Consider the following 23174-nt stretch of genomic DNA (forward strand, 5'->3'; position numbering starts at 1 on the left):
TTCCTTCTCCAATGCATGAAAGTGAAAAGCGAAAGTGAAGTCGCTCAGTCGTGTCCGACCCTTAGCGAACCCATGGACTGCAGCCTACCAGGCTCCTCTGTCCATAGGATTTTCCAGGCAAGAGTACTGGAGTGGGTTGCCATTTCATGTTCACCTTAGAATATATCCAAGGCGTGTTCTTACTTACCTGTGGAATGTAATTTCTTCTTTCCTGGCATGCAGCATGAAACCATGCAAGACTGAAGAGAGCATGAGCTCGATGTATGTTGTTGATTTTGCTAATTTGCTCAGGAGTCCAAGATTCATAAGTGCGCATTAAGTTCTTCTTTAAACCTGGAGGTGACTGGAGAAAAAATAATGAATTTATTGCTTAAAACCTTACAAATAAATCAATATTTAACATATTTGAAAATAGTTTAATGAAGAAATTTTTCATCATTACCAAGATTAATAAACTATTTTAATGTTAACTTCAAAATGTATAAATATAAAACAAGATTTAAAATCCTTACACCTAATAGCCCATCTCAAAATTTCAAAATAATTTTTTAATTAAAAAAACCTACATAACGAAATTGGTTCCAAATTGGGAAATGAATACATCAAGGCTGTATATTGTCACTTTGCTTATTTAATTTATATGCAGAGTACATCATGCAAAATGCCGGGCTGGACGAAGCACAAGATGGAATCAAGACTGCTGGGAGAAATATCAATAACCTCAGATATGCAGACTACACCATTCTTATGGCAGAAAGTGAAGAGGAACTAAAGAGCCTCTTGATGGAAGTGAAAGAGGAGAGTAAAAAGTTGGCTTAAAACTCAACATTCAAAAAACTAAGATCATGGCATCCTGTCTCATCACTTCATGGCAAATAGATGGGGAAACAATGGAAACCATGACAGACTTTATTTTCTTGGGCTCCAAAATCACCACAGATGGTGATTGCAGCCATGAAATTAAAAGATGCTTGCTTCTTGGAAGAAAAGCTATGACCAATCTAGACAGCATATTAAAAAAGCAGAGACATTACCTTGCCAACAAAGGTATGTCTAGTCAAAGCTATGGTTTTTCCAGTGGTCATGTATGGATGTGAGAGTTGGACTATAAAGAAAGCTGAGCGCCAAAGAATTGATGCTTTTGAACTGTGGTGTTGGAGAAGACTCTTGAGAGTCCCTTGGACTGCAAGGAGATCCAACCAGTCAACCCTAAAGGAAATCAGTCCTGAATATTCATTGGAAGGACTGATGCTGAAGGTGAAACTCCAATACTTCGGCCACCTGATCCAAAGTGCTGACTCATTGGACAAGACTCTGATACTGGGAAAGATTGAAGGCATGACGAGAAAGGGATGAGAGAGGATAAGATGGTTGGATGACATCACCGACTCGATGGACATGAGTTTGAGCAAGCTCCTGGAGTTGGTGATGGACAGGAAAGCCTGGCATGCTGCAGTCCATGGGGTCGCAAAGTCAGACATGACTGAGCGACTGAACTGACTGACATACTAGCAATATTCAAAATAACCAAGTTAGTTTTATATGACTACTGAAGTATTTTACTGAAACATTCATTTACATTACAAATACGATACTGATTATTACAAGGCAGGTGTTTTATAGTTCACTATGTCAGTTCTTTCTCTCCAGTACTATTTAAAATTCTAGGAGGAGATCAAATTACTCTTTACAATATCAACTAATCTTCCTTGACTATTAGTCCACTGTACTAAGTGCTTATTACCTGACCTTGCTAGGCTTATAACACAAACTGAAACCCAGGAACTGAAACTGTACATTAGACTAATACTACTCAAAAGACACTCTTTCTTATTAGACATTACAGTTGACATTCATTCAATTAACATATTTTCAAATATTAAATCATTTTTTCAATCTCTGGAGTCTTAGCCTTTTTCCTCCCTACATGAGATTTAACACCTTCAGGTGAAAAACAGAAGTACTGATATAAAAGAGCAAGTAGTTATAAACACTAATATGACATTTTTCACCTAAAAAGAGATTATCTTCTATAAATTGAGAAAAGATGCAAGTAGAACACTTCAAACCAGTTTTGTTTTTAAGTTTTAATTCAGTTTATTATTTTATTTATGATATTTACCAGTTACATCATATCATTACTAACACATATAATTTTGGATATATCATGTTTGGGGGGGATCTGTCAAAACATGTTACAAGGATGGATGGATGGATGGAAGAAAGGAAGGAAGCAAGACAAAAGAGAAGGAGACAAAGACTGAAAATCCAACTTATATATTTCAAAAAGCAAGTGATATGAAAAATGGATACTCAAGTACAAAAGAATGAAGTTGGACCCTTTACGTCAAATATGAAAATTAACTCAAAATGGATTTAAGACCTAAACCTAAAGACCTGAAATTAAAATTTCCACAAGAAAACACAGAGACAAGGCTTCATAACACTGGATTTGGCAATGACTTTTTTGGGGATATGCCATGAAAAGCACAGGTAACAAAAGCAAAAACAGACAAATGGGACTACATCGAACTTAAAAATATCTATGCAGCAAAGAAAAGAATTAACACAATTAAAAGGAAACTATGGAAAGAGAGAAAATATTTTTAAGCTGTATACTTGGTAAGGGGTTAATATGCAGAATACCTAAGAAACTCGTAAAACTCAACAATAAAAAAATCCAATTAAAGATGGGCAAAGAATTGAATAGACATTTCGCTGAAGCAGATATACAAATAGCTTACAAGCATATACAAAGATGTTCAATAGCATTAAATTGCATAGAAATACAAATCAAAACCATAGTGAGTTATCACCTCACACTATTAGGATGGCCCCAATAAAAACATAAAAACAGCAAATAACAAGTGTTGGTAAGGATGCAGAGAAATTGTGTGCTATCGTTGGGAATGTTAAATGGTACACCACAAGGAAACAGTATGGATGTCCCTCAAAAAATTAAAAATAGGATTGCCACAAGATCCAGAAACCCCACTTCTGAGTATATGTCCAAAAATACTGAAAATGTGATCTTGAAGAGAGATTTGCCCACCCATGTTCATTGTGACATTATTCATAATAGGCAACAGGTAGAAAATCTAAATGTTTGTGGATGAATGGATAAAGAAAATGTAGTACACATATACAATGGGATATTATTCAGTCTTAAATGAGAAGGAAATCCTGTCATGTGCTACAACGTGGGTGAATCTTGAGGACATCACACCAAGTAAAATAAGCCAGTTACCAAAAGACAAATACTGCATGCTTCCACTTATGCAAGGTGTCTAAAGTGGTCAAATTCATAGAAATAGAAAGTAGGATGGTGGCTGCGAGGGTGGAGGAGGAGCAAACAGGGAGTTGCTCTTCAGGAGATACAGGGTCAGTTTTGTGAGATGAAAACATTCTAGAGACAAGGTACATATGGCTAACACTACTGTACTGTGTACTTTTAAATGGTTAAGTCAGTAAATTTTATATTATGTCTTTTACTACAATAAAAAACACAACATTAAATAATATTTAAAAGAAAAATGTAAATGTATTTTTATAAATGTTGCATTAGAAGTTTTTGAAAGTTTTGTATAGTAGACAGTTGCCTACAGGACTTTATAAGGCTTGCAAAAGTTACTGCGCTTACACAACTAGTGATTCAAATTTTAAATCTTCATACCTCATATGTTATCTTCAAACTTGACTGTAGTAAAATTGGAGTAAAGTTGGGATGAACTTCAGCAGTGAGCCAAAGGCGAAAAGTATCTTTAGGTTGAAGAGTATTGAATTCCTTGTTTTAAAAAACAAAAATAAAATTCTATTTAAATACACACACAAATTTCCATTTGGTAAGTACACTATTAATAAGTAATTATCTTAATAAAATCTTTCCATGACATTCTGATATATTTCTTAATGTTCTGATTATATTCCCTTTAAATTTTCATTTTGTCTGTTACTAGCTCAGTGTAAACTAGGTAAGAACTTGGATCTAGAACTGGGCGAACTGGATTGAAATCCAAATTCTGCCACTTACTTGCTGTGTGACTTTATATTCTTTGATTTACACTCTTTAAACAAGGATAATAACAGTACCTACCCTCATAGGATGGTGCAAAATACTTAAAATAGTGCCCAACACAAAGTATAAAATAAATATTAGTTGTAATTGCTATGTCCAAACTACAAGCCATCTTCAGGCCTTCAGGCCTTACTGCTTCCATTCACACTTCCACTAAGTTATATAATGATATCAATTCCTTTACAACACAATTTTTAGCATACCCTGTTGCCTGTAATATTCAACATTCGCCACTCAAATTCATCTGCCCATGCTGTATACTTTAGTCACTTATTCAAATATTTCTCTGCGTCTTTAGGCCTCAGATTCTTTCTGCCTGTTAGGTGCATTTAAAAATAACCTATAAATTTATATACATACAATTCATCCAAATTTCCCAGAAGAAAAAAACAAAACATTTAAAGAATTTTTTTAACTTTTATAATATAATCTACCCAATATAATTGCTTCAAAAACTTGTGCAGCTCAATACAAGGAAACCAAACAACCCAATCAAAAAGTGGAAGAACTAAACAGACATTTCTCCAAAGAAGACATACAGATGGCCAATAAATACATGAAAAGATGCTCACTACCACTATTAGACAAATTCAAATCAAAACTACAATGAGGTATCATCTCACATTACTTAGAATGGACATCATCAAAAAAATCTACAAAAACAAATACTGGAGAGAGTGTGGAAAAAAGGCAACCTTCTTGCACTGTTGGTGGGAATGTAAATTGATACAGCCACTGTGGATTTTAAGGAATTTCCATATTGTTCCCAATCTCCACAGGGAAAAAATCCCACTACTGTGCATACACCCTGAGAAAACCATAATTGAAAAAGACGCATGTACACCAATGTTCACTGAAGCACTATTTACACTAGCCAGGACATGGAAGCAACCTAGATGTCCACTGGAAGATGAAGGGACAAAGATGTTGTGGTACATACACACAAGGGAATATTACTCAGCCATAAAAAGGAATGCAGCTGAGTCAGTTCTAGTGAGGTGGGTGAATCTAGAGCCTATTACACAGAGTGAAATAAGAAAGAGAAAAATAAGTTTTGTATATTAACACATATATACAGAATCTAGAAAAATGGTACTGATGAACCTATTTGCAGGGCAGGAACAGAGATGCAGACATAGAGAACAGACTTTGGAGCTAGCAGGGGAAGGAGAGGTGGGACCAACTGAGAGAGTACCATTGACAAAGATCCACTATCATGTGTAAAACGGATAGCTAGTGGGAAGCTGCTGTACACACAGGGCGCCCAGCCTAGCGCTCTGTAACCACCAAGAGACGTGGGACGGGGCACGGGTGTAGGAAGAGGTTCACGGGGAGGGGACTTAACGTGGACTTGTGCCTGATTCACGTTGTCGTATGGCAGAAGCCAACACAATATTGTAAAACTATTATTCTCCAATTAAAAATAAACGAAAAAAACAAAACAAAACAGAAACACTACAAGCAATAAATACTGGAGAGGGTGTGGAGAAAAGGGAACCCTCTTACACTGCTGGTGGGAATGCAAACTAGTACAGCCACTACGGAGAACAGTGTGGAGATTCCTTAAAAAACTGGGAATAGAACTGCCATACGACCCAGCAATCCCACTGCTGGGCATATACACCGAGGAAACCAGAATTGAAAGAGACGCGTGTACCTCAATGTTCATCGCAGCACTGTTTACAATAGCCAGGACATGGAAGCAACCTAGATGTCCATCAGCAGACGAATGGATAAGGAAGCTGTGGTACATATACACAATGGAATATTACTCAGCCATTAAAAAAAATACATTTGAATCGGTTCTACTGAGATGGATGAAACCGGAGCCCATTATACAGAGTGAAGTAAGCCAGAAAGAAAAACAACAATACAGTATACTAATGCATATATATGGAATTTGAAAGATGGTAACGATAACCCTATATGCGAGACAGAATAAGAGACACAGATGCATAGAACAATTTTATGGACTCTGAGGGAGAAGGTGAGGGTGGGACGTTCTGGGAGAATAGCATTGAAACATGTATATTATCATACGTGAAACAGAACACCATTCCTTGTTCGATGCATGAGACAAGGGCTCAGGGCCGGGGCAATGGGATGACCCAGAGGGATGGGATGGGGAGGGAGGTGGGTGGGGGGTCCAGGAAGGGGAACACATGTAAACCCATGGCTGATTCATGTCAATGTATGGCAGAAACTATTACAATATTGTAAAGTAGTCAGCCCCCAACTAAAATAAAAAAAAAAAAAAAAAAAAAAAACAGAAACAGACTCACAGATGTAAAGAATCAGACCTGTGGTTGCCAAGCGGGAGGGAGAGAGAGGGAGATGGATGGGACTTTGGGGCCAGTGGATGCCAACAATTGTATTTAGAATGGATAAACAGCAAGGGCCTACCATATAACACAGGGAACTGTATCTGATCTCCTGGGATAAACCATAATGGAATGGATGCATGTACAACTGACTCACTCACTCTGCTGTACAGCAGAAATTAGCACATGTGGATAAAAACCAGTGCAATACTGTAAAGCAATTATCCTTCAATCAAAAATAAATAAAATTTTAAAAAGAAATTAGCACAACATTGTAAATCAACTATACTTCAATTTTTTTACTTGTCTGCAGAATAAAAAAAGTTCCAATTAAGATTTGCTTCCAAATTATAACTGTAATTGTATTTTACATAGATTAATAGCTATCAATCTATTATTTGGAACAGAAAGCAGGATTCAAGTATTCACAAGTCTTCCTTATATGTTTTAAAACATGTATCATTCATCACACATGAATTCTATATTTTATACATTATTAAGTGTTACAGAAAACTGTAGTAATGATGGAATTACTTGAATATTTACATATACCTTCTTTTGACTATAAATAATGAATCATAATGGTCTATCACTTCATTCACTCAATCATTAACTCATTCATCAAAGATTTATTTAACTACCTATTTTATGTTAATACATATTTTATATAGTTTAGGTAGTTTTTAACTACCTATTTTATATAGTTGCCAATTTATTTTCAATACATTATACAAATTTTCAACATATTACCACTAGGCTACGGTCTCCCACTGTATTCTGCTTGGCTCTATTCCTTCTCCCAGATTAACTTGATCAATTAATTAATTATTAACTCCCCTGCTAACAACCTCCTTTGATTCTGTGTCCTAGGACAAAAATTCTAAACACTTGTGCAGGATTTCCAGGGTATTCCATAACCTCGCCCCTTCCTAGCCGTCTAACTCTACTGCCCCACACCACTCTGCCTGGCCTTCCAGCACAGTTAAGGACATCTTCATTCTTTGTACTGGGAAGGCCCATTCCTGCCATTACATTTCTACCTGTGCTGCTAGAACCAACCACAAACTTTCTCCCCCTATGCTGAGCTAAATCCCATATGGCCATCAAGAAACATCTTGTCTTAGGAGTCATCTCTAACTACCCACGACCACGTCCATCTTTCTTTACAAAGTCCTAGACTTAATTCCAGGTTTGCATTTAAAACCGATCCATCAATTTGTTCTGTCTTAAGGTTATTTTCATCCTGGGGCCATTTTAGTTAAATAAAATGAACTGCTTAGTTAAATAAAATGTTTATTTAAATAAATATTAAAAATAATATTAAATACATATTTAGTTAAATCAAATGTAAACTGCTTCATTTTACACCCAGCTTCCTCAGCACCAAGGAAGTTCTGCAGTTCCCTCTAACTCCTCCACATCTTTCCTCCCTATACAGACACAACAAAACAAAAGCATAAAGAGAATTTAATGTTATAAACAGTCTCCCACAATTCTTTACAGCATTTCCCTATTTTTCATCTGAAAGATTTCTATAAGCCTCCCTTCAGTCCTGATTAATTTTTTGACTCTCTCTTAAAAAGGAGACTTATAGATTTCTTACTAAAAATATCCATTTTGGTTTGTACAAATGTACATATATTAAAGAAAATATAGATTTTAAATGATTCCCCATCAAATAGTAATTTCTTCAAAAACATCTTAAATACTGCACAACATATCTTAATACTGCTTTTCCTTGGAGACTATTGAATTTAGTATGTGAGATACTATTTGCGCCACACTGATCTGAATCTACCTTTTCCAAAACTGGCAGCCAAGATACCACAAGATGTAAGTTCTTCAAACAGAGCCAGTCTCCATTTCGGGCACATTCTTTTAGCATTTGAACCGCTAAATCAGCTTGACCTTGACCCATGGCAATCTGTAAAACAAAAACAAATAACTAAAACAAAAAACAAAAACACTGATAACACGTTGCAATGTGAGAGTTTCAGGTTATCCTGCCACACACACTGAACTAACTCAGGTACTGTGATAAGGCTTCTAAGGTTTACTAAGAAATATCAGACTCTGTGCTGTTCACAGTTGTTTTGCTCTTGTCCTTACATCAATGGCTGTTTAGTAGAGATATTATCATTACAAGTTTGCAAGTTACAGGATAAAGAATTATTCAGTAGTGTTTCTGCTCCTCATCTCACTATTTCCTGCCATTTTTACTCTTTGAAACATGGGCCTTTAAAAAAATAATTTTTTATGACTGTTGCTGAATTCCTTGAGGGATTAAACATTAACAATACCACTTATTTGAATTTATTTTCTCTTTTAAAAAAACTTTCTCCAACATTGCATATATTTGGCTCTCAAGCTACTTGGTCTATTGAACTGTGTAATTCCCTAGCCCTTCATCATCTAGAAAATCCTAATATGTTGTTGTGGCCTCAAGACTCTACATTTAACCCTCTGTTTTTCTATTCCTTTTTAGACAGAGGAGGCAAAAAGGTGGGGGAGAGAGAGAACACGAGAATGGGGGAGGGGAGAAAAGCAGGAGAGGGGAGCGGAAGGGGTAAGGCGAACCGGATCTCACTGCAATTCCACTCCAGTACTTCTGATCCCTATTGTCTATCTGCACACAGGACACTCACGCAATATAACAGGTCACTTTATAAAACAGAAAACTTCCAAGCAGAAGCCAGAAGACCCCAGAATATAGATTCAGTGTGTAAGATGTCTACATTTGAATGAATACGTGACTACCTGGTGGCTCAGGCAGTAAAGAATCTTCCTGCAATGCACGAGTCCCGGGTTCAATCCCTGGGTCAGGAAGATCCCCTGGAGAAGGGAATGGCAACCCACTCCAGTGTTCTGGCCTGGAGAATTCCATGGACAGAGGAGCCTGGCTGCTACAGTCCATGGTGTCGCAGAGTTGGACACGACTGAGTGACTAGCACTAAGTCTAAGATTCTATAAAAAGTTTTAGTCAAGAATCTAAAGTGGTTACATGTTTAAACTCCTCCGTATGTTTTTTTATGGATAATTTATGTAATATTTATGTATTGGTACAGCTGTGTCTGTCTTTGTATATATGACAGCTATACATGTGTTGAGAGTCCTAGCTCAAATATTTTATTGAGTAAATGGTCAAAACACTTTGAAGAGAATTGTTACAGATTACTTCAAACCACAGTGATTTCTCTTTTCTAAAGAATACAAGATAGCATTTCACTGTTTCTTAGATGACTTTTATAAGTATTGATTTTGTTTTTCAATTAGACTATAAAGTCTTAGAGAGTTGGAACCATGTGTCTTAATTCATTGCATACTAAAACAGGTAACAAACCATGTAATAAATACTAATATATTGATTTCTTTTTAATTTTCAAGATCTAACCCAGAACTAAGCAAACAGAAGGGGTACAACAAACACTGGTTGAACTATTTAGATGCATATATTAGTGTGCCATTATTAAAATGTGAAAATACCCAAGCAGAAGGCATGTACAAGAAAATCAGAGGGGGGAAAAAAACAAGTTTGCCGAACTGAAATGGTAGCTAAAAATAGGAACTCAAAATTTCTATAAGGCATAAACTGTGTGAGAACAGCTTAAAGGTTCATGAAATCTTAGAAGAAAACACTTACTATAAGAAAAAACATTTAAAAAGCACAACAGGAAACTGTCAGGAAGATGGTTAACCTCCACATGAAAAGAGTAAGACACATCAGAGTTTCTTGAAATAAAAATTATTTTTTTACATTAAGAATATACTATTATTCTTCGCATATATATTCAGCATAACAACAAAACTTTTAAAGTAACAGATTTATGAATAACTATATCTGTATATAAAGGTTTTACAGTATTAAAAAATTTTGCAAGTATACAAAACTCTAGAAATTTAGTCAAACTTACAATGAGTGTAAGTGGTTTTATTTATCTTTTTGCCAAAATCAGAGCTAAGAGATACAGCCTGTAGAACAGAGCTCCCTTTTCCCCAAGACATCTCACTGACAACTGAATACTGTCCTAATATATTAACACACTATAACCAGGATTGAAGGAAACTCCCTAGAGTTAGTGCAATGCCTGCACAGCTAAACCAAACTCTCTGCTATTTTGCTATCTTCTACTTACGTTCCTCATAACATTCTCTCTTTTCAATTTTTGGTTTCTTTCAAAGTAGTTTGCTTTCTTAATCATTATTAATTAATTTCCCAATGAAAAAGATTTATATTTTGACATCCAAAATCGAGGGTAAATTAATACACTTTAAAATGTGTATGCAAACTGAACTGAAAAAAGGTGCTAATCTGAATAAACTAAAACTCAGAAATTTAGCTCAGGACAAAATCACATTATATTAGACAAGTTTATTATCTTATTAGACTTCTGGAGTTCAGAATCCCACTAATCTATTGCTCTAAGGTGATACTACAGCACTGTTCTTCCTAGGGGCTGTAGGAGAGACTTCCCCTTGTCTTTTCTACCTTCTACATTTCTTTGCTTGTGGCCCCTTCTACCGTCTTCAAAGCCAGCAGCATAGCATCTCCTCACCTCTTTGACCTATGCCCTCATTACATCTGCCTCTTCCACATTCATTCTGCCTCCTCTGCCTCCTTCTTAAAAGTATCTTTATGATTATATTAGGCTCAACTGAATAATCTCAGATAACCTCTCCATCTCAAAATGCTTAACTTAATTATATGTGCAAAGTTCCTTCTCCCATGTAAAGTAACAAATTCATGGGTTCTGGCCATCAGAATACGAACAATTTTCAGGGACATTAGTTGCCCTACCATAACAACAAAAAACTGTTTTACTAATTCAGTCAAGTATTCCAGTATTCTTGCCTGGAAAATTCCATGGACAGAGGAGCCTGTCAGGCTACAGTCCATGAGGTCACAAAGAGTAGGACACGACTGACTGACTGAAAGTGCACACAAAGACACACACACACACACACACACACACACACACACACAGCAGGAAGATCAACTGCTGGAACAGAAATACCAGAGTAATATGCACTGACCTGCTGGTAACACTCCCCACTTCGCTCAGCATTAGCAAGCTCCTGGAGCTCCTGAGAAGGATCAGCACCCGGGGAAATGATTATCAGGATGGGTTCAATTTCTAGCGTCTCTCTGTACAAACGTCTGAGATTTAGCGGAGGTGGGGACAACTCTTTCAGTCCTAAAAGATGTATTAAATGCATTAAAAATAAAAAAGCAAAGTGAACCAGAAAAGTCTATTAAGACTAATTACATGAAACAGAGAATAACTAGGTGAACTACAGTCCTATACATATTGAAGTTTTCTCACTCTAAAATCATTCACAGACTAGTAAGAGCTAACATTTACTGAGTGCTTAAAGCACCAGGCATTTATCTAAACACTTGATATCTATGATATCATCTAATCCTAACTACAACGTTAAGAAGTAGAAACCCTGATTACCCTCTACAGATGAAGAAGCACACAATCAGCATTGTGTTAATATATAATTCTCTCCCTGTAAGAGAAGACTAAACCCAACAATCTTTCCATGCAGGTTTCCATTCATTTATATGATAACTGAGTGCGTACTCTGTTCCATGGATAAGGGGAATCAGATTTCTACAAGATGTGGTAAACAATATCACTGTCATGATAAAGGGTAAAAATTATATCTTATGTCCATGCATTAAGAGGGAAGAAAAAGCTGTACAGAATGAAAAAATGCTTAGTCTGGAGACAGAAACATATAGATCTCAGTTTATGCTCATTAGCTAAGTGACGCTATGCAAATCACTAAAATGTATTATGCCTTGATTTCCTCAATTGTAAAACAGGGATAAACAATTCATAGGTCGTTTGGAGGCAAAATAGGAAAAAAAATAAAAACAGATTCCATTTATTCATCATCTACTCTATGCTAAACATACTCAAGGAAACTGAATGTATTCCCAAAGACTACCCAGTTGCTAACTGTATTCAAGATAATTCATCTGTTCTTTTTTCTATTCTGAAGCTTTTCAAAAAATATAAAGTCACATACACATAAGACCTCTTCTGCTAAAATTTTAATGTTTCCATTACTGTATTTAGTAAAAACCAAGCTAAAGAAGACTGACTTCAAATAAAAATCAAAAATATACATGTCTGAACTGAATTAAAAAGACTAGGACAGCGAGTTTAAAAACAGATGATTAGAATGTAACAGAATGAGTACAGAGGAAGGAGGGCTTCCTTATATCTTCTACTGTAGAAAGGAATAGATAATATTGCACCTCAGAAATCCTAAATATAGCAGGAAAAGATATTCTTAAGCACTTCTGTAATGATCACTTTAAAATATGAATTTGATGCCACCAAAATGGGCTAAAACAGGCATTTCTAGATGACCATCCTGAAAAAACAAATTTCATACCTGAACTACTCCCTTCTAGTCTTCACAACAGCAACCAATAATACTAAGAAAGGATTTTCAAAGGCATAAATATTCCTAACACTAGGTGAAATTTAACCTAAAAATGGATGACTTGCTTCTAGAGGCATATTTTATGAATTTTGTTTTTAATCAAACTTAAGTGGGTAATAATGATCCTTGCTAATAGAATTCTTATATACTTGTAGCAATGTAATAAGCATTTTTATTTATTCAAACATTCATTTACTTATTCACAAACTCTCATAAGCATTCTAGGCCAACCAAGTGTACTGTGATATGATACAATGCATCAAAAGTCTTTACAATGCACACTGCCTTTGACTCAGAAATTTAAGTTACAATTAAGTTGAAAAATAATTCAGAATATGAATGTAGAAGTATACAAAAGAATTTTCATTTTAGCTGTTAATTTAAGTTTTAAAAGCTGAGAGAAATAATTTTTTAAAAAAAACAATAGTCTGATAGTTTTGGAAGTTTTGGCCACAGCAATCAGAGCTGAAAAAGAAATAAAAGGAATACAGATAGGAAAAGAAGAAGTAAAACTCTCACTGTTTGCAGATGACATGATCCTATACATAGAAAACCCTAAAGACTCTACTAGAAAATTACTAGAGTTAATCAATGAATATAGTAAAGTTGCAGGATATAAAATTAACACACAGAAATCCCTTGCATTCCTATCGTCCAGTAATGAGAAAACAGAAAGAGAAATTAAGGAAACAATACCATTCACCATTGCAACAAAAAGAATAAAATACTTAGGAATATATCTACCTAAAGAAACAAAAGACTTATATATAGAAAACTATAAAACACTGATGAAAGAAATCAAAGAGGACACAAACAGATGGAGAAATATACCGTGTTCATGGATTGGAAGAATTAATATAGTGAAAATGAGTATACTACCCAAAGCAATCTATAGATTCAATGCAATCCCTATCAAGCTACCAATGGTATTTTTCACAGAACTAGAACAAATCATCTCACAATTTGTATGGAAATATAAGAAACCTCGAATAGCCAAAGCAATCTTGAGGAAGAAGAATGGAACTGGAGGAATCAACCTGCCTGACTTCAGGCTCTACTACAAAGCCACAGTCATCAAGACAGTATGGTACTGGCACAAAGATAGAAATATAGATCAATGGAACAAAATAGAAAGCCCAGAGATAAACCCACGCACCTATGGACACCTTATCTTCGACAAAGGAGGCAAGAATATACAATGGAGAAAAGACAATCTCTTTAACAAGTGGTGCTGGGAAAACTAGTCAACCACTTGTAAAAGAATGAAACTAGAACACTTCCTAACACCATACACAAAAATAAACTCAAAATGGATTAAAGATCTAAACGTAAGACCAGAAACTATAAAACTCCTAGAGGAGAACATAGGCAAAACACTCTCTGACATAAATCACAGCAGGATCCTCCATGACCCACCTCCCAGAATATTGGAAATAAAAGCAAAAATAAACAAATGGGACCTAATTAAAATTAAAAGCTTTTGCACAACAAAGGAGACAATAAGCAAGGTGAAAAGACAGCCTTCAGAATGGGAGAAAATAATAGCAAACGAAGCAACAAACAATTAATCTCAAAAATATACAAGCAACTTCTGCAGCTGAATTCCAGAAAAATAAACGACCCAATCAAAAAATGGGCCAAAGAACTAAACAGACATTTCTCCAAAGAAGACATACAGATGGCTAACAAACACATGAAAAGATGCTCAGCATCACTCATTATTAGAGAAATGCAAATCAAAACCACAATGAGGTATCATTTCACATCAGTCAGAATGGCTGCTATCCAAAAGTCTACAAGCAATAAATGCTGGAGAGGGTGTGGAGAAAAGGGAACCCTCTTACACTGTTGGTGGGAATGCAAACTAGTACAGCCACTATGGAGAACAGTGTGGAGATTCCTTAAAAAACTGGGAATAGAACTGCTATATGACCCAGCAATCCCACTGCTGGGCATATACACCGAGGAAACCAGAATTGAAAGAGACGCGTGTACCCCAATGTTCATCGCAGCACTGTTTACAATAGCCAGGACATGGAAGCGACCTAGATGTCCATCAGCAGACGAATGGATAAGGAAGCTGTGGTACATATACACAATGGAATATTACTCAGCCATTAAAAAAAATACATTTGAATCGGTTCTACTGAGATGGATGAAACCGGAGCCCATTATACAGAGTGAAGTAAGCCAGAAAGAAAAACAACAATACAGTATACTAATGCATATATATGGAATTTGAAAGATGGTAATGATAACCCTATATGCGAGACAGAATAAGAGACAAAGATGCATAGAACAATTTTATGGACTCTGAGGGAGAAGGTGAGGGTGGGACGTTCTGGGAGAATAGCATTGAAACATGTATATTATCATATGTGAAACAGAACACCATTCCATGTTCGATGCATGAGACAAGGGCTCAGGGCCGGGGCAATGGGATGACCCAGAGGGATGGGATGGGGAGGGAGGTGGGTGGGGGGTCCAGGAAGGGGAACACATGTAAACCCATGGCTGATTCATGTCAATGTATGGCAAAAACTATTACAATATTGTAAAGTAATTAGCCCCCAACTAAAATAAATAAATTTATTAAAAAAAAATCAGTGTACATTCTATTTAAATATTCTTTGAAAGATAAGTTTTGATAGGGACTAGGAAAAGAGAAGTACAGAGAGAAAGAGCCACACTGCAACATGGTAGCCACTAGCTACATGTAGTTATGAAGCAGTTGGAACGTTGCTTGTCCAAATCGACATGTACTTAAAGTATAAAATAAATGAGCACTGGATTTCAAAGACGTAATACCAAAAAGCCAAGTATTTCAGGAATTAAAAAAAAAAAAACAATAGTCTGAATGAGTAATTTCTGAGTGATATAACAAGTTACAAAAATGGTGACGTAAAAGATAATTCCCTTCAAAGCAGATTAGCACCGCTTGAAGAGAGCATCCCAGGAGGCTCTCAATCCATCTCAGGTTGCCTCCTGCAACTTCCTTGGTGGTACAGTGGGTAAGAATCCACCTGCCAGTGCAGGGAAAGGGGTTCAACACCTGGTTTGGGAAGATAACACACGCTTCAGGACAACTAAGCCCATGCACCACAGCTACCGAAGCCTGTGCGCCCTGGAGCTGGTGCTCCGCAGCAAGCCTGTGCACCGCAACAAAGAGCAGGCCCACTCACGGCAACTAGAGAAAGCCCTCACGCAGCAGTGAGGACTCAATGCAGCCAAAATACATCAATTCACTCAGTTCAGTTCAGCCGCTCAGTCATGCCCGACTCTTTGCGACCCCATGGACTGCAGCACGCAGGGCTTCCCTGTCCATCACCAACTCCCAGAGTCTACCCAAACTCATGTCCATCGAGTCGGTGATGCCATCCAGCCATCTCATCCTCTGCCATACCCTTCTCCTCCTGCCCCCAATCCTTCCCAGCATTAGGGTCTTTTCCAATGAGTCAGTTCTTTGCATCAGGTGGCCAAAGTATTGGGATTTCAGCTTCAGCATCAGTCCTTCCAAGGAATATTCAGGACTGATCTCCTTTAGGATGGACTGGTTGGATCTCCTTGCAGTCCAAGGGACTCTCAAGAGTCTTCTCCAACACCACAGTTCAAAAGCATCAATTCTTTGGCGCTCAGCTTTCTTTATAGTCCAACTCTCACATCCATACATGACCACTGGAAAAACCATAGCTTTGACTAGATGGACCTTTGTTGGCAAAGTAATGTGTCTGCTTTTTAATATGCTGTCTAGGTAGGTCATAGCTTTTTCTCCAAGGAGCAAAATCTTTTTTAATTTCATGGCTGCAGTCACCATCTACAGTTTTTTGGAGTCCAAGAAAATATAGTCTCTCGCTGTTTCCATTATTTCTCCATCTATTTGCCATGAAGTCATGGGACCAGTTGCCATGATCTCCATCTTTTGAATGTTGAGTTTTAAGTGAGCTTTTTAACTCTCCTCTTTCACCTTCATCAAGAGGCTCTTTAGTTCTTCTTCACTTTCTGCCATAAGGGTAGTGTCATCTGCATATCTGAGGTTATTGATATTTCCCCTGGCAATCTGGATTCCAGCTTGTGCTTCATCTAGCCCAGCGTTTCTCATGATGTACTCTGCGTATAACTTAAATAAGCAGGGTGACAAAATACAGCTTTGATGTACTCCTTCCCCAATTTGGAATCAGTCCATTGTTCCATGTCCGGTTCTAACTGTTGCTTCTTGACCTGCATACAGATTTCTCAGGAGGCAGGTAAAGTGGTCTGTATCCCCATCTCTTTAAGAATTTTCCACAGTTTGTTGCAATCCACACAGTCAAAGGCTTTAGTGTAGTCAATAAAGCAGAAGTAGATGTTTGTCTGGATTTCTCTTGCTTTCTCTATACCAACGGATGTTGGCAATATGATCTGTGGTTCCTCTGCCTTTTCTAAATCCAGCTTGAACATGTGGAAGATCTTGGTTCACATACTGTTGAAGCCTGGGTTGGAGAATTTTGAGCATTACTTTACTAGCGTGTGAGATGAGCGCAACTGCGCAGTAGTTGGAGCATTCTTTGGCATTGCCTTTCCTTAGGATTAGAATGAAAACTGACCTTCTCCAGTCCTGTGGCCACTTCTGAATTTTCCAAATTTCCTGGCATATTGAGTACAGAACTTTTACAGCATCATGTTTTAGGATTTGAAATAGTGCAACTGGAATTCCATCACCTCTACTAGCTTTGTTCGTAGAGATGCCTCCTAAGGCCCACTTGACTTTGCATTCCAGGATGTCTGTCTCTAGGTGAGTGATCACACCATCATGGTTATCTGGGTCATCAAGATCTTTTTTATATAGTTCTTCTGTGTATTCTTGCCACCTCTTCTTAATCTCTCCTGCTTCTGCTCGGTCCATACTGTTTCTGTCCTTTATTGAGCCCATCTTTGCATGAAATGTTCCCTTGCTATCTCTAATTTTCTTGAAGTCATCTCTGGTCTTTCCCATTCTATTGTCTTCCTCAATTTCTTTGCATTGATCATTGAGGAAGGCTTCTTATCTCTCCTTGCTGTTCTTTGGAACTCTGCATCCAGATGGATAATTTACTGCAGCTTCTAAATCAGCATTTGCTGCTGTACTCTGCACATTTACGTTCCAAGGTTAGCCTCTTTCCCTGAAGTTCGTTAACCATTCTCTGCTAGCTTCACACTGTTCTCCTGCAGCATCCTCATCCTTCTCAGCGTTCACAGAATTGAAGAGAGTTAGGGTGTCTCTTCAGATTGTCGTTGTTTAGTCACCAAGTTGTATGCTACTCGTGACCCCACGGACTACAGTCGGCCAGGCTCCTCTGTCCCTGGGAATTCCCAGACAGGAATACTGGAGTGGGCTTCCTTTCCTTCTCCAGGGGGTCTTCCCGACCCAGAGACTGAACCCAAGTCTGCTGCACTGCAGACAGGTACTTGACTCGTGAGTCACCAGAGAAGCCCTCTCCTGTTTAGGTTTCAGCTTACGAGAACGTCGAGTCTGATTTGGTCTATGCAGACCTTTAAAACTCCCTCTGTATCAGTAATAAGACTGTCTCGCTTTTCTTTTCAACCACATGTTCACTGGAGTAGCACTTTTTTACAAAACGTTCTACTCGGTATTGGGTTACCACTGGTTAACCGTACTGTGACAGTTTCCAGTGGGCAGTGAGGGGACTCAGTCACACACACGCCCATCCATTCTCCCCAAACTCTCACGCCCCCCAGTCTGCCACGTGACATGGGGCAGAGCTGCGCGTGCTATGCAGCAGGTCCTTGCTGGTTATTCGTCTTACACACAGCAGTCTGCACAAGGCAATACCAACGTCCCTAACTATCCTTTCCTCCGGCAACTGTGAGTTCTTTCTGTAAGTCTGTGAGCTGGAGGAGCACTTTTAATTTCCTTCAAGACCTGTTCCTCTGTAATCACAACTTGGCTAAGTGTTTGGCTCAAGAAGCCTAGCCTTCAGCCCGTCTCAGCTTTGGACATGACTTCCTTACTACGCTTAATGAGAGACGTGTGACCCTTTGCCTTGAGGCTGTTTTAGTGTTATTAACAGAACTAATTTAAATTTGTTGTCTCAGGGAACAGGGAGGCCTGAGGAGAGGGGGAAACATCAGGGGCGAGCCGGGCATCAGAGTCGTCAGAACTCATGTGACAGTTATCACTCAAGCTCAACAGCACACGTGAGCATTATTTCGCACCTCAAAAATAATTGCAAGACTAACAGCAAAAATCACTGACCACAGATTGCTATAACAAATAATAATGAAGCTTGAAATATTGTGAGAGTTACTAAAATGTAACACAGAGACACAAGTTGAACAAATGTTTGAAAAACGGTGCCAAAAAACTTGCTTGACACAAGACTGCCACAACCTTCAATCTGTAAAAACTATCGTATTCGCATGCATGCATGCTCAGTGGCTTCAGCTGTGTTTGACTCTTTGTGACCCCACGGACTGTAACCCACCAGACTCCCCTGTCCATGGGACTCTCCAGGGAAGAGTACTGGAGTGGGCTGCCATTCCCTCCTTCAGGGGCTCTTCTCTACCCAGGGATCGAACTCAAGTTTCTGACATCTCTGAATCGGCAGGTGGGTTCTTTAACATTAGCGCCACCTGGGAAGCCAAAGTGCAATAAAACAAGGTTTGCCTGTGGTGGGACTTCCCAGGTGGCGCTAGGGGTAAAGAATTTGCCTGCCAATGCAGGTAGACATAAGAGACAAGATTTCAAACCCTGGGCCGGGAAGATCCTCTGGAGGCGGGCGGGGAACCCACTCCAGTGTTCTTGCCTGGAGAATCCTGTGGACAGAGGAGCCTGGTGGGCTACAGTCCACAGGGTGGCAAAGAGTCAAACACGACGGAAGTGACAGAGCTCGCCTGCCGCAGGCCTGTACTGACGAAAACGTGTGTTTTATTTGGAAAACACATGAAATACAGAAGTCATCTTTAAAAATTGAAAATAGTTCTCATATAATTTCTTTATTTAAGAAATACAGACTTTAAACTCCACGAGGCAGGAATTATACCTGTTTTTCTCACCATTTTGAATCCAGAGCCAAGTATAAATGCAATTATTATTTCTAATGTTAAGGATAAATATATGTGCATTAATTCATTTTATACAATGAATTGTCAAAAACTGGAACATTTTAAATTAGAGGAAAAACTCATGAGAAATATTTTACCATTTAAGGTAACACAGGTGACACTCCTATTACTGGGAATTGCATGTCAGCCATTTCACCCACAAAACTCCAATAAAAACCACATGGCATTTCATACGAATTTAGTTTTATTAATTGGGTTTTAATAACCCAATTAATTTTGACTCATGATAGCATTTGAACTGTCAGTGTCAATCATTCAAAACTATTCAGTAACAGTAAAGAGCCAAAAATGTTCACTGCATTGTGAATTTTTATAGTGTAGAACTACGTGTAAATCATTGGGGTCTTATATTTTGACCTTGACAGTTAAAATATACAAATTCTTCCAAAAGAAAAAAGGAACTAAAAGTAAGTCAAAGAAATGACTTTAACCTTCATTGTATTTTATTTACTGAGATAAAATGATATTAAAAAAGAAATAATTTGCAATTTAAAAAGGAAAGAATATTACTCCTGTAATTTCCAGGTACAGGTAAAGAAAGAGTAAAGTAAGTAAAGAGTAAAGAAAGTAAAGAAAGCAACAAATTAATATCAAACTATTGTAAGTAGTAAGTATAACTGATTCATTCTTTCTCATTCATCTTATTCTCCCTAAAAGACAAGAAAACTACTCCTCCTTTAATAGAGAGAAAAGACAACTAAAAAATGTAACATAAATATCAATAAAAAGAAGGAAAATCAACAACCACTATCTAACCTAATACACATCAACCAATTAAACGGGAAGACAATCTTCAGAAATGGAATAATACTCAAGCCAGGAAACAAAAAATGTCAAACATTTTGTGGCAGTAAAATTCCAAAAATTTTCAAGATTCTACCCTCAGTTGTTTAATCCAACACTAACCTAGGTACTCCTGTCAAAGGATTTTGCAGATATAACTAAGGTTATGGATCTTAAAATAAGATTATCCTGGATTAGCCAAGGGTGCCAATTTGATCATTTAAGCCTTGGAAAGTAGAAAACTTTCTCCAGCTTAAAGGCAAAGAGATGCAGCCTGAAGGAGGAGCAGGAAGATGAGGCAGAGGGGCAGTCAGAGAGGTGAAGCTGAGAAGAAATCAGTCTCCACTGCTGGCTAGGAAGAAGGAAGGAGGGGCACAGAGAGAATCAAAGAATGCAAGAAGCTTCTAAAAACTGAGACAGGCTTCTAAAACTTCCAAACAACAGAAAGAACCTTGGCTCTCCAACTGCATGGGGCAAGTTCAGCTGAATGAGTTTGGAAATGGATTCTTCCCAGATCTTCCCAGTAAGAGTCCAAGTAACCAACACCTGGATTTAACCCTGTGCGACTTGGATCAGAGAAACCAGGAGAGCCTACAAGACTTCTGACCTATACAATTAGGAGATGATAAACGGGGGTTGTTCTAAGCTGCTAATATGTGGCAGTTTGTTACCATAGCAATAGAAATGAACAAACATTCCCTAATGCCAGTGAATAAGAGAAGTAGAGGAGTGGAAAACTAGGAAAACTAGGAAAAGTTTCAAGGCCCAAAAAGATGAAGAAACTTTTGCATCATCTGTGAACACATCTCTTTAACACCTCAATACAGACAGCATAATATTGTACTCAGAATAGTTATTAAATCAAAATTACAGAAGTTAGAATATCTGCATCTGGCAACTGCTATTTTTAAAAAGCAATGCAGTACATGGTGCTAGTATACAAGGTTTGGTTTGTAGGATTATATTGAAGCTGGGAATCCCTACATTAAAGCAGCATGCCTGAAAGTTTTAAGGATTGCTCTGCTAACTTAAATTCTCAAAGCAAAACTACTTTCCTAAGTGCATCTTTATAAGTTACTATTTTAAAGTTTATATATTATAAAGAGTATTGCTAAAACTTAATAAAAATTTTTCCATACGAATGATGCTAGAGAAATTACACTTGAAATCAAATCTCTAAGATTTGATTAAAAAGATACGTGCTTGTCATTTTCCAGCAGTATGAACTTTTAAAACTTATTCATGAAATAAAGTGCCCAATTTTATGTAAAAACTGCATTAATAAAACCACTTGACCAAATACAGTCACCCAGCCATACAACAGTATATATTACTTTTGCTTAGAAATAGAATATAATTTTAGAAGTATATTAAACTTTCAAAGAATTTGAATATGTGAATATTATGAGGCTTTTCACTTAATGTCATTAAAACTTAAATATCATTTAACCTAGAGATGACATAGTACAATACAGAAGTACTCGGGAGGATAGACAGAGGGTCAAACAGATTCAGTGAGAAAGGTCACGTGCAGGGCGGCACAAAGAGGGTATTTTCAATGACTAAACGGGTGAGGAAAGAAGAGCCTACTGAGAACCTTTCTGCAATTGTCTCATTTTACTTACACTTGCATTTCACTTATACGAACAGACAGAAAGTACATAAATGAGCAAGAAACACGTCAATTAGTGTTAAGAAGTGGGTAAAGAATTAAAGCAGGAAGATGTGTTGGTACTGATTAGATGACCCAGAAAAGCCTCTCTGAAAATGTTAACATTTGAATGATACAGAGGAGACAACCATTTAAAAACAAAGAAAAAAAGCAGCAAGTAGACAGGACAACTAAGATCAAGGCATCATTTCATAGCAAATAGATGGGGAAACAATGGAAACAGTGAGAGACTTTATATTGTTGGGCTCCAAAATCACTGCAGATGGTGACTGCAGCCATGAAATTTTTTAAAAAAGACTCTTGCTCCTTAGAAGAAAAGCTATGACCAACCTAGACAGCATATTCAAAAGCAGAGACATTACTTCGCCCACAAAGGTCCGTCTAGTCAATGCTATGGTTTTTCCAGTAGTCATGTATAGATGTGAGAGTTGGATTATAAAGAAAGCTGAGCACTGAAGAACTGATTCTTTTGAACTGTGCTGCTGGAGAAGACTCTTGAGAGTCCCTTGGACTGCAAGGAGATCCAACCAGTCAATCCTAAAGGAGATCAATCCTGGGTATTCATTGGAAGGACTGATGCTGAAACTGAAGCTCCAATACTTTGGCCACCTGATGCAAAGAACTGACTCATTTGAAAAGACCCTGATGCTGGGAGAGACTGAGGGCAGAAGCAGAAGGGGGCGATAGAAGATGAGATGGTTGGATGGCATCACTGACTCAATGGACATGAGTTTGGGTAAACTCCGGGAGTTGGCGATAGACA

General features: G+C 37.6%; 1 protein-coding gene across 3 annotated transcripts in view; it reads right to left on the reverse strand.

Moving 5' to 3' along the window:
- The window catches only part of DYNC2H1 (dynein cytoplasmic 2 heavy chain 1), a 362922-nt gene that overhangs the window by 130468 nt on the left and 209280 nt on the right, over positions 1 to 23174 (reverse strand). For all 3 annotated transcript variants that reach the window (XM_081541773.1, XM_081541771.1, XM_081541772.1), the window contains 4 exons: positions 11428 to 11588; positions 8195 to 8320; positions 3674 to 3784; positions 188 to 343 (listed from right to left, as the gene is read on the reverse strand). In XM_081541773.1, the coding sequence (XP_081397899.1) occupies positions 188 to 343; positions 3674 to 3784; positions 8195 to 8320; positions 11428 to 11588 (554 nt within the window). The remainder of the gene's footprint in view (positions 1 to 187; positions 344 to 3673; positions 3785 to 8194; positions 8321 to 11427; positions 11589 to 23174) is intronic.

This window comes from Giraffa tippelskirchi, chromosome 11 (assembly GCF_054371585.1).
Source record: "Giraffa tippelskirchi isolate mGirTip1 chromosome 11, T2T-mGirTip1v1.2.pri, whole genome shotgun sequence".
Taxonomy (NCBI): Eukaryota; Metazoa; Chordata; class Mammalia; order Artiodactyla; family Giraffidae; genus Giraffa; species Giraffa tippelskirchi.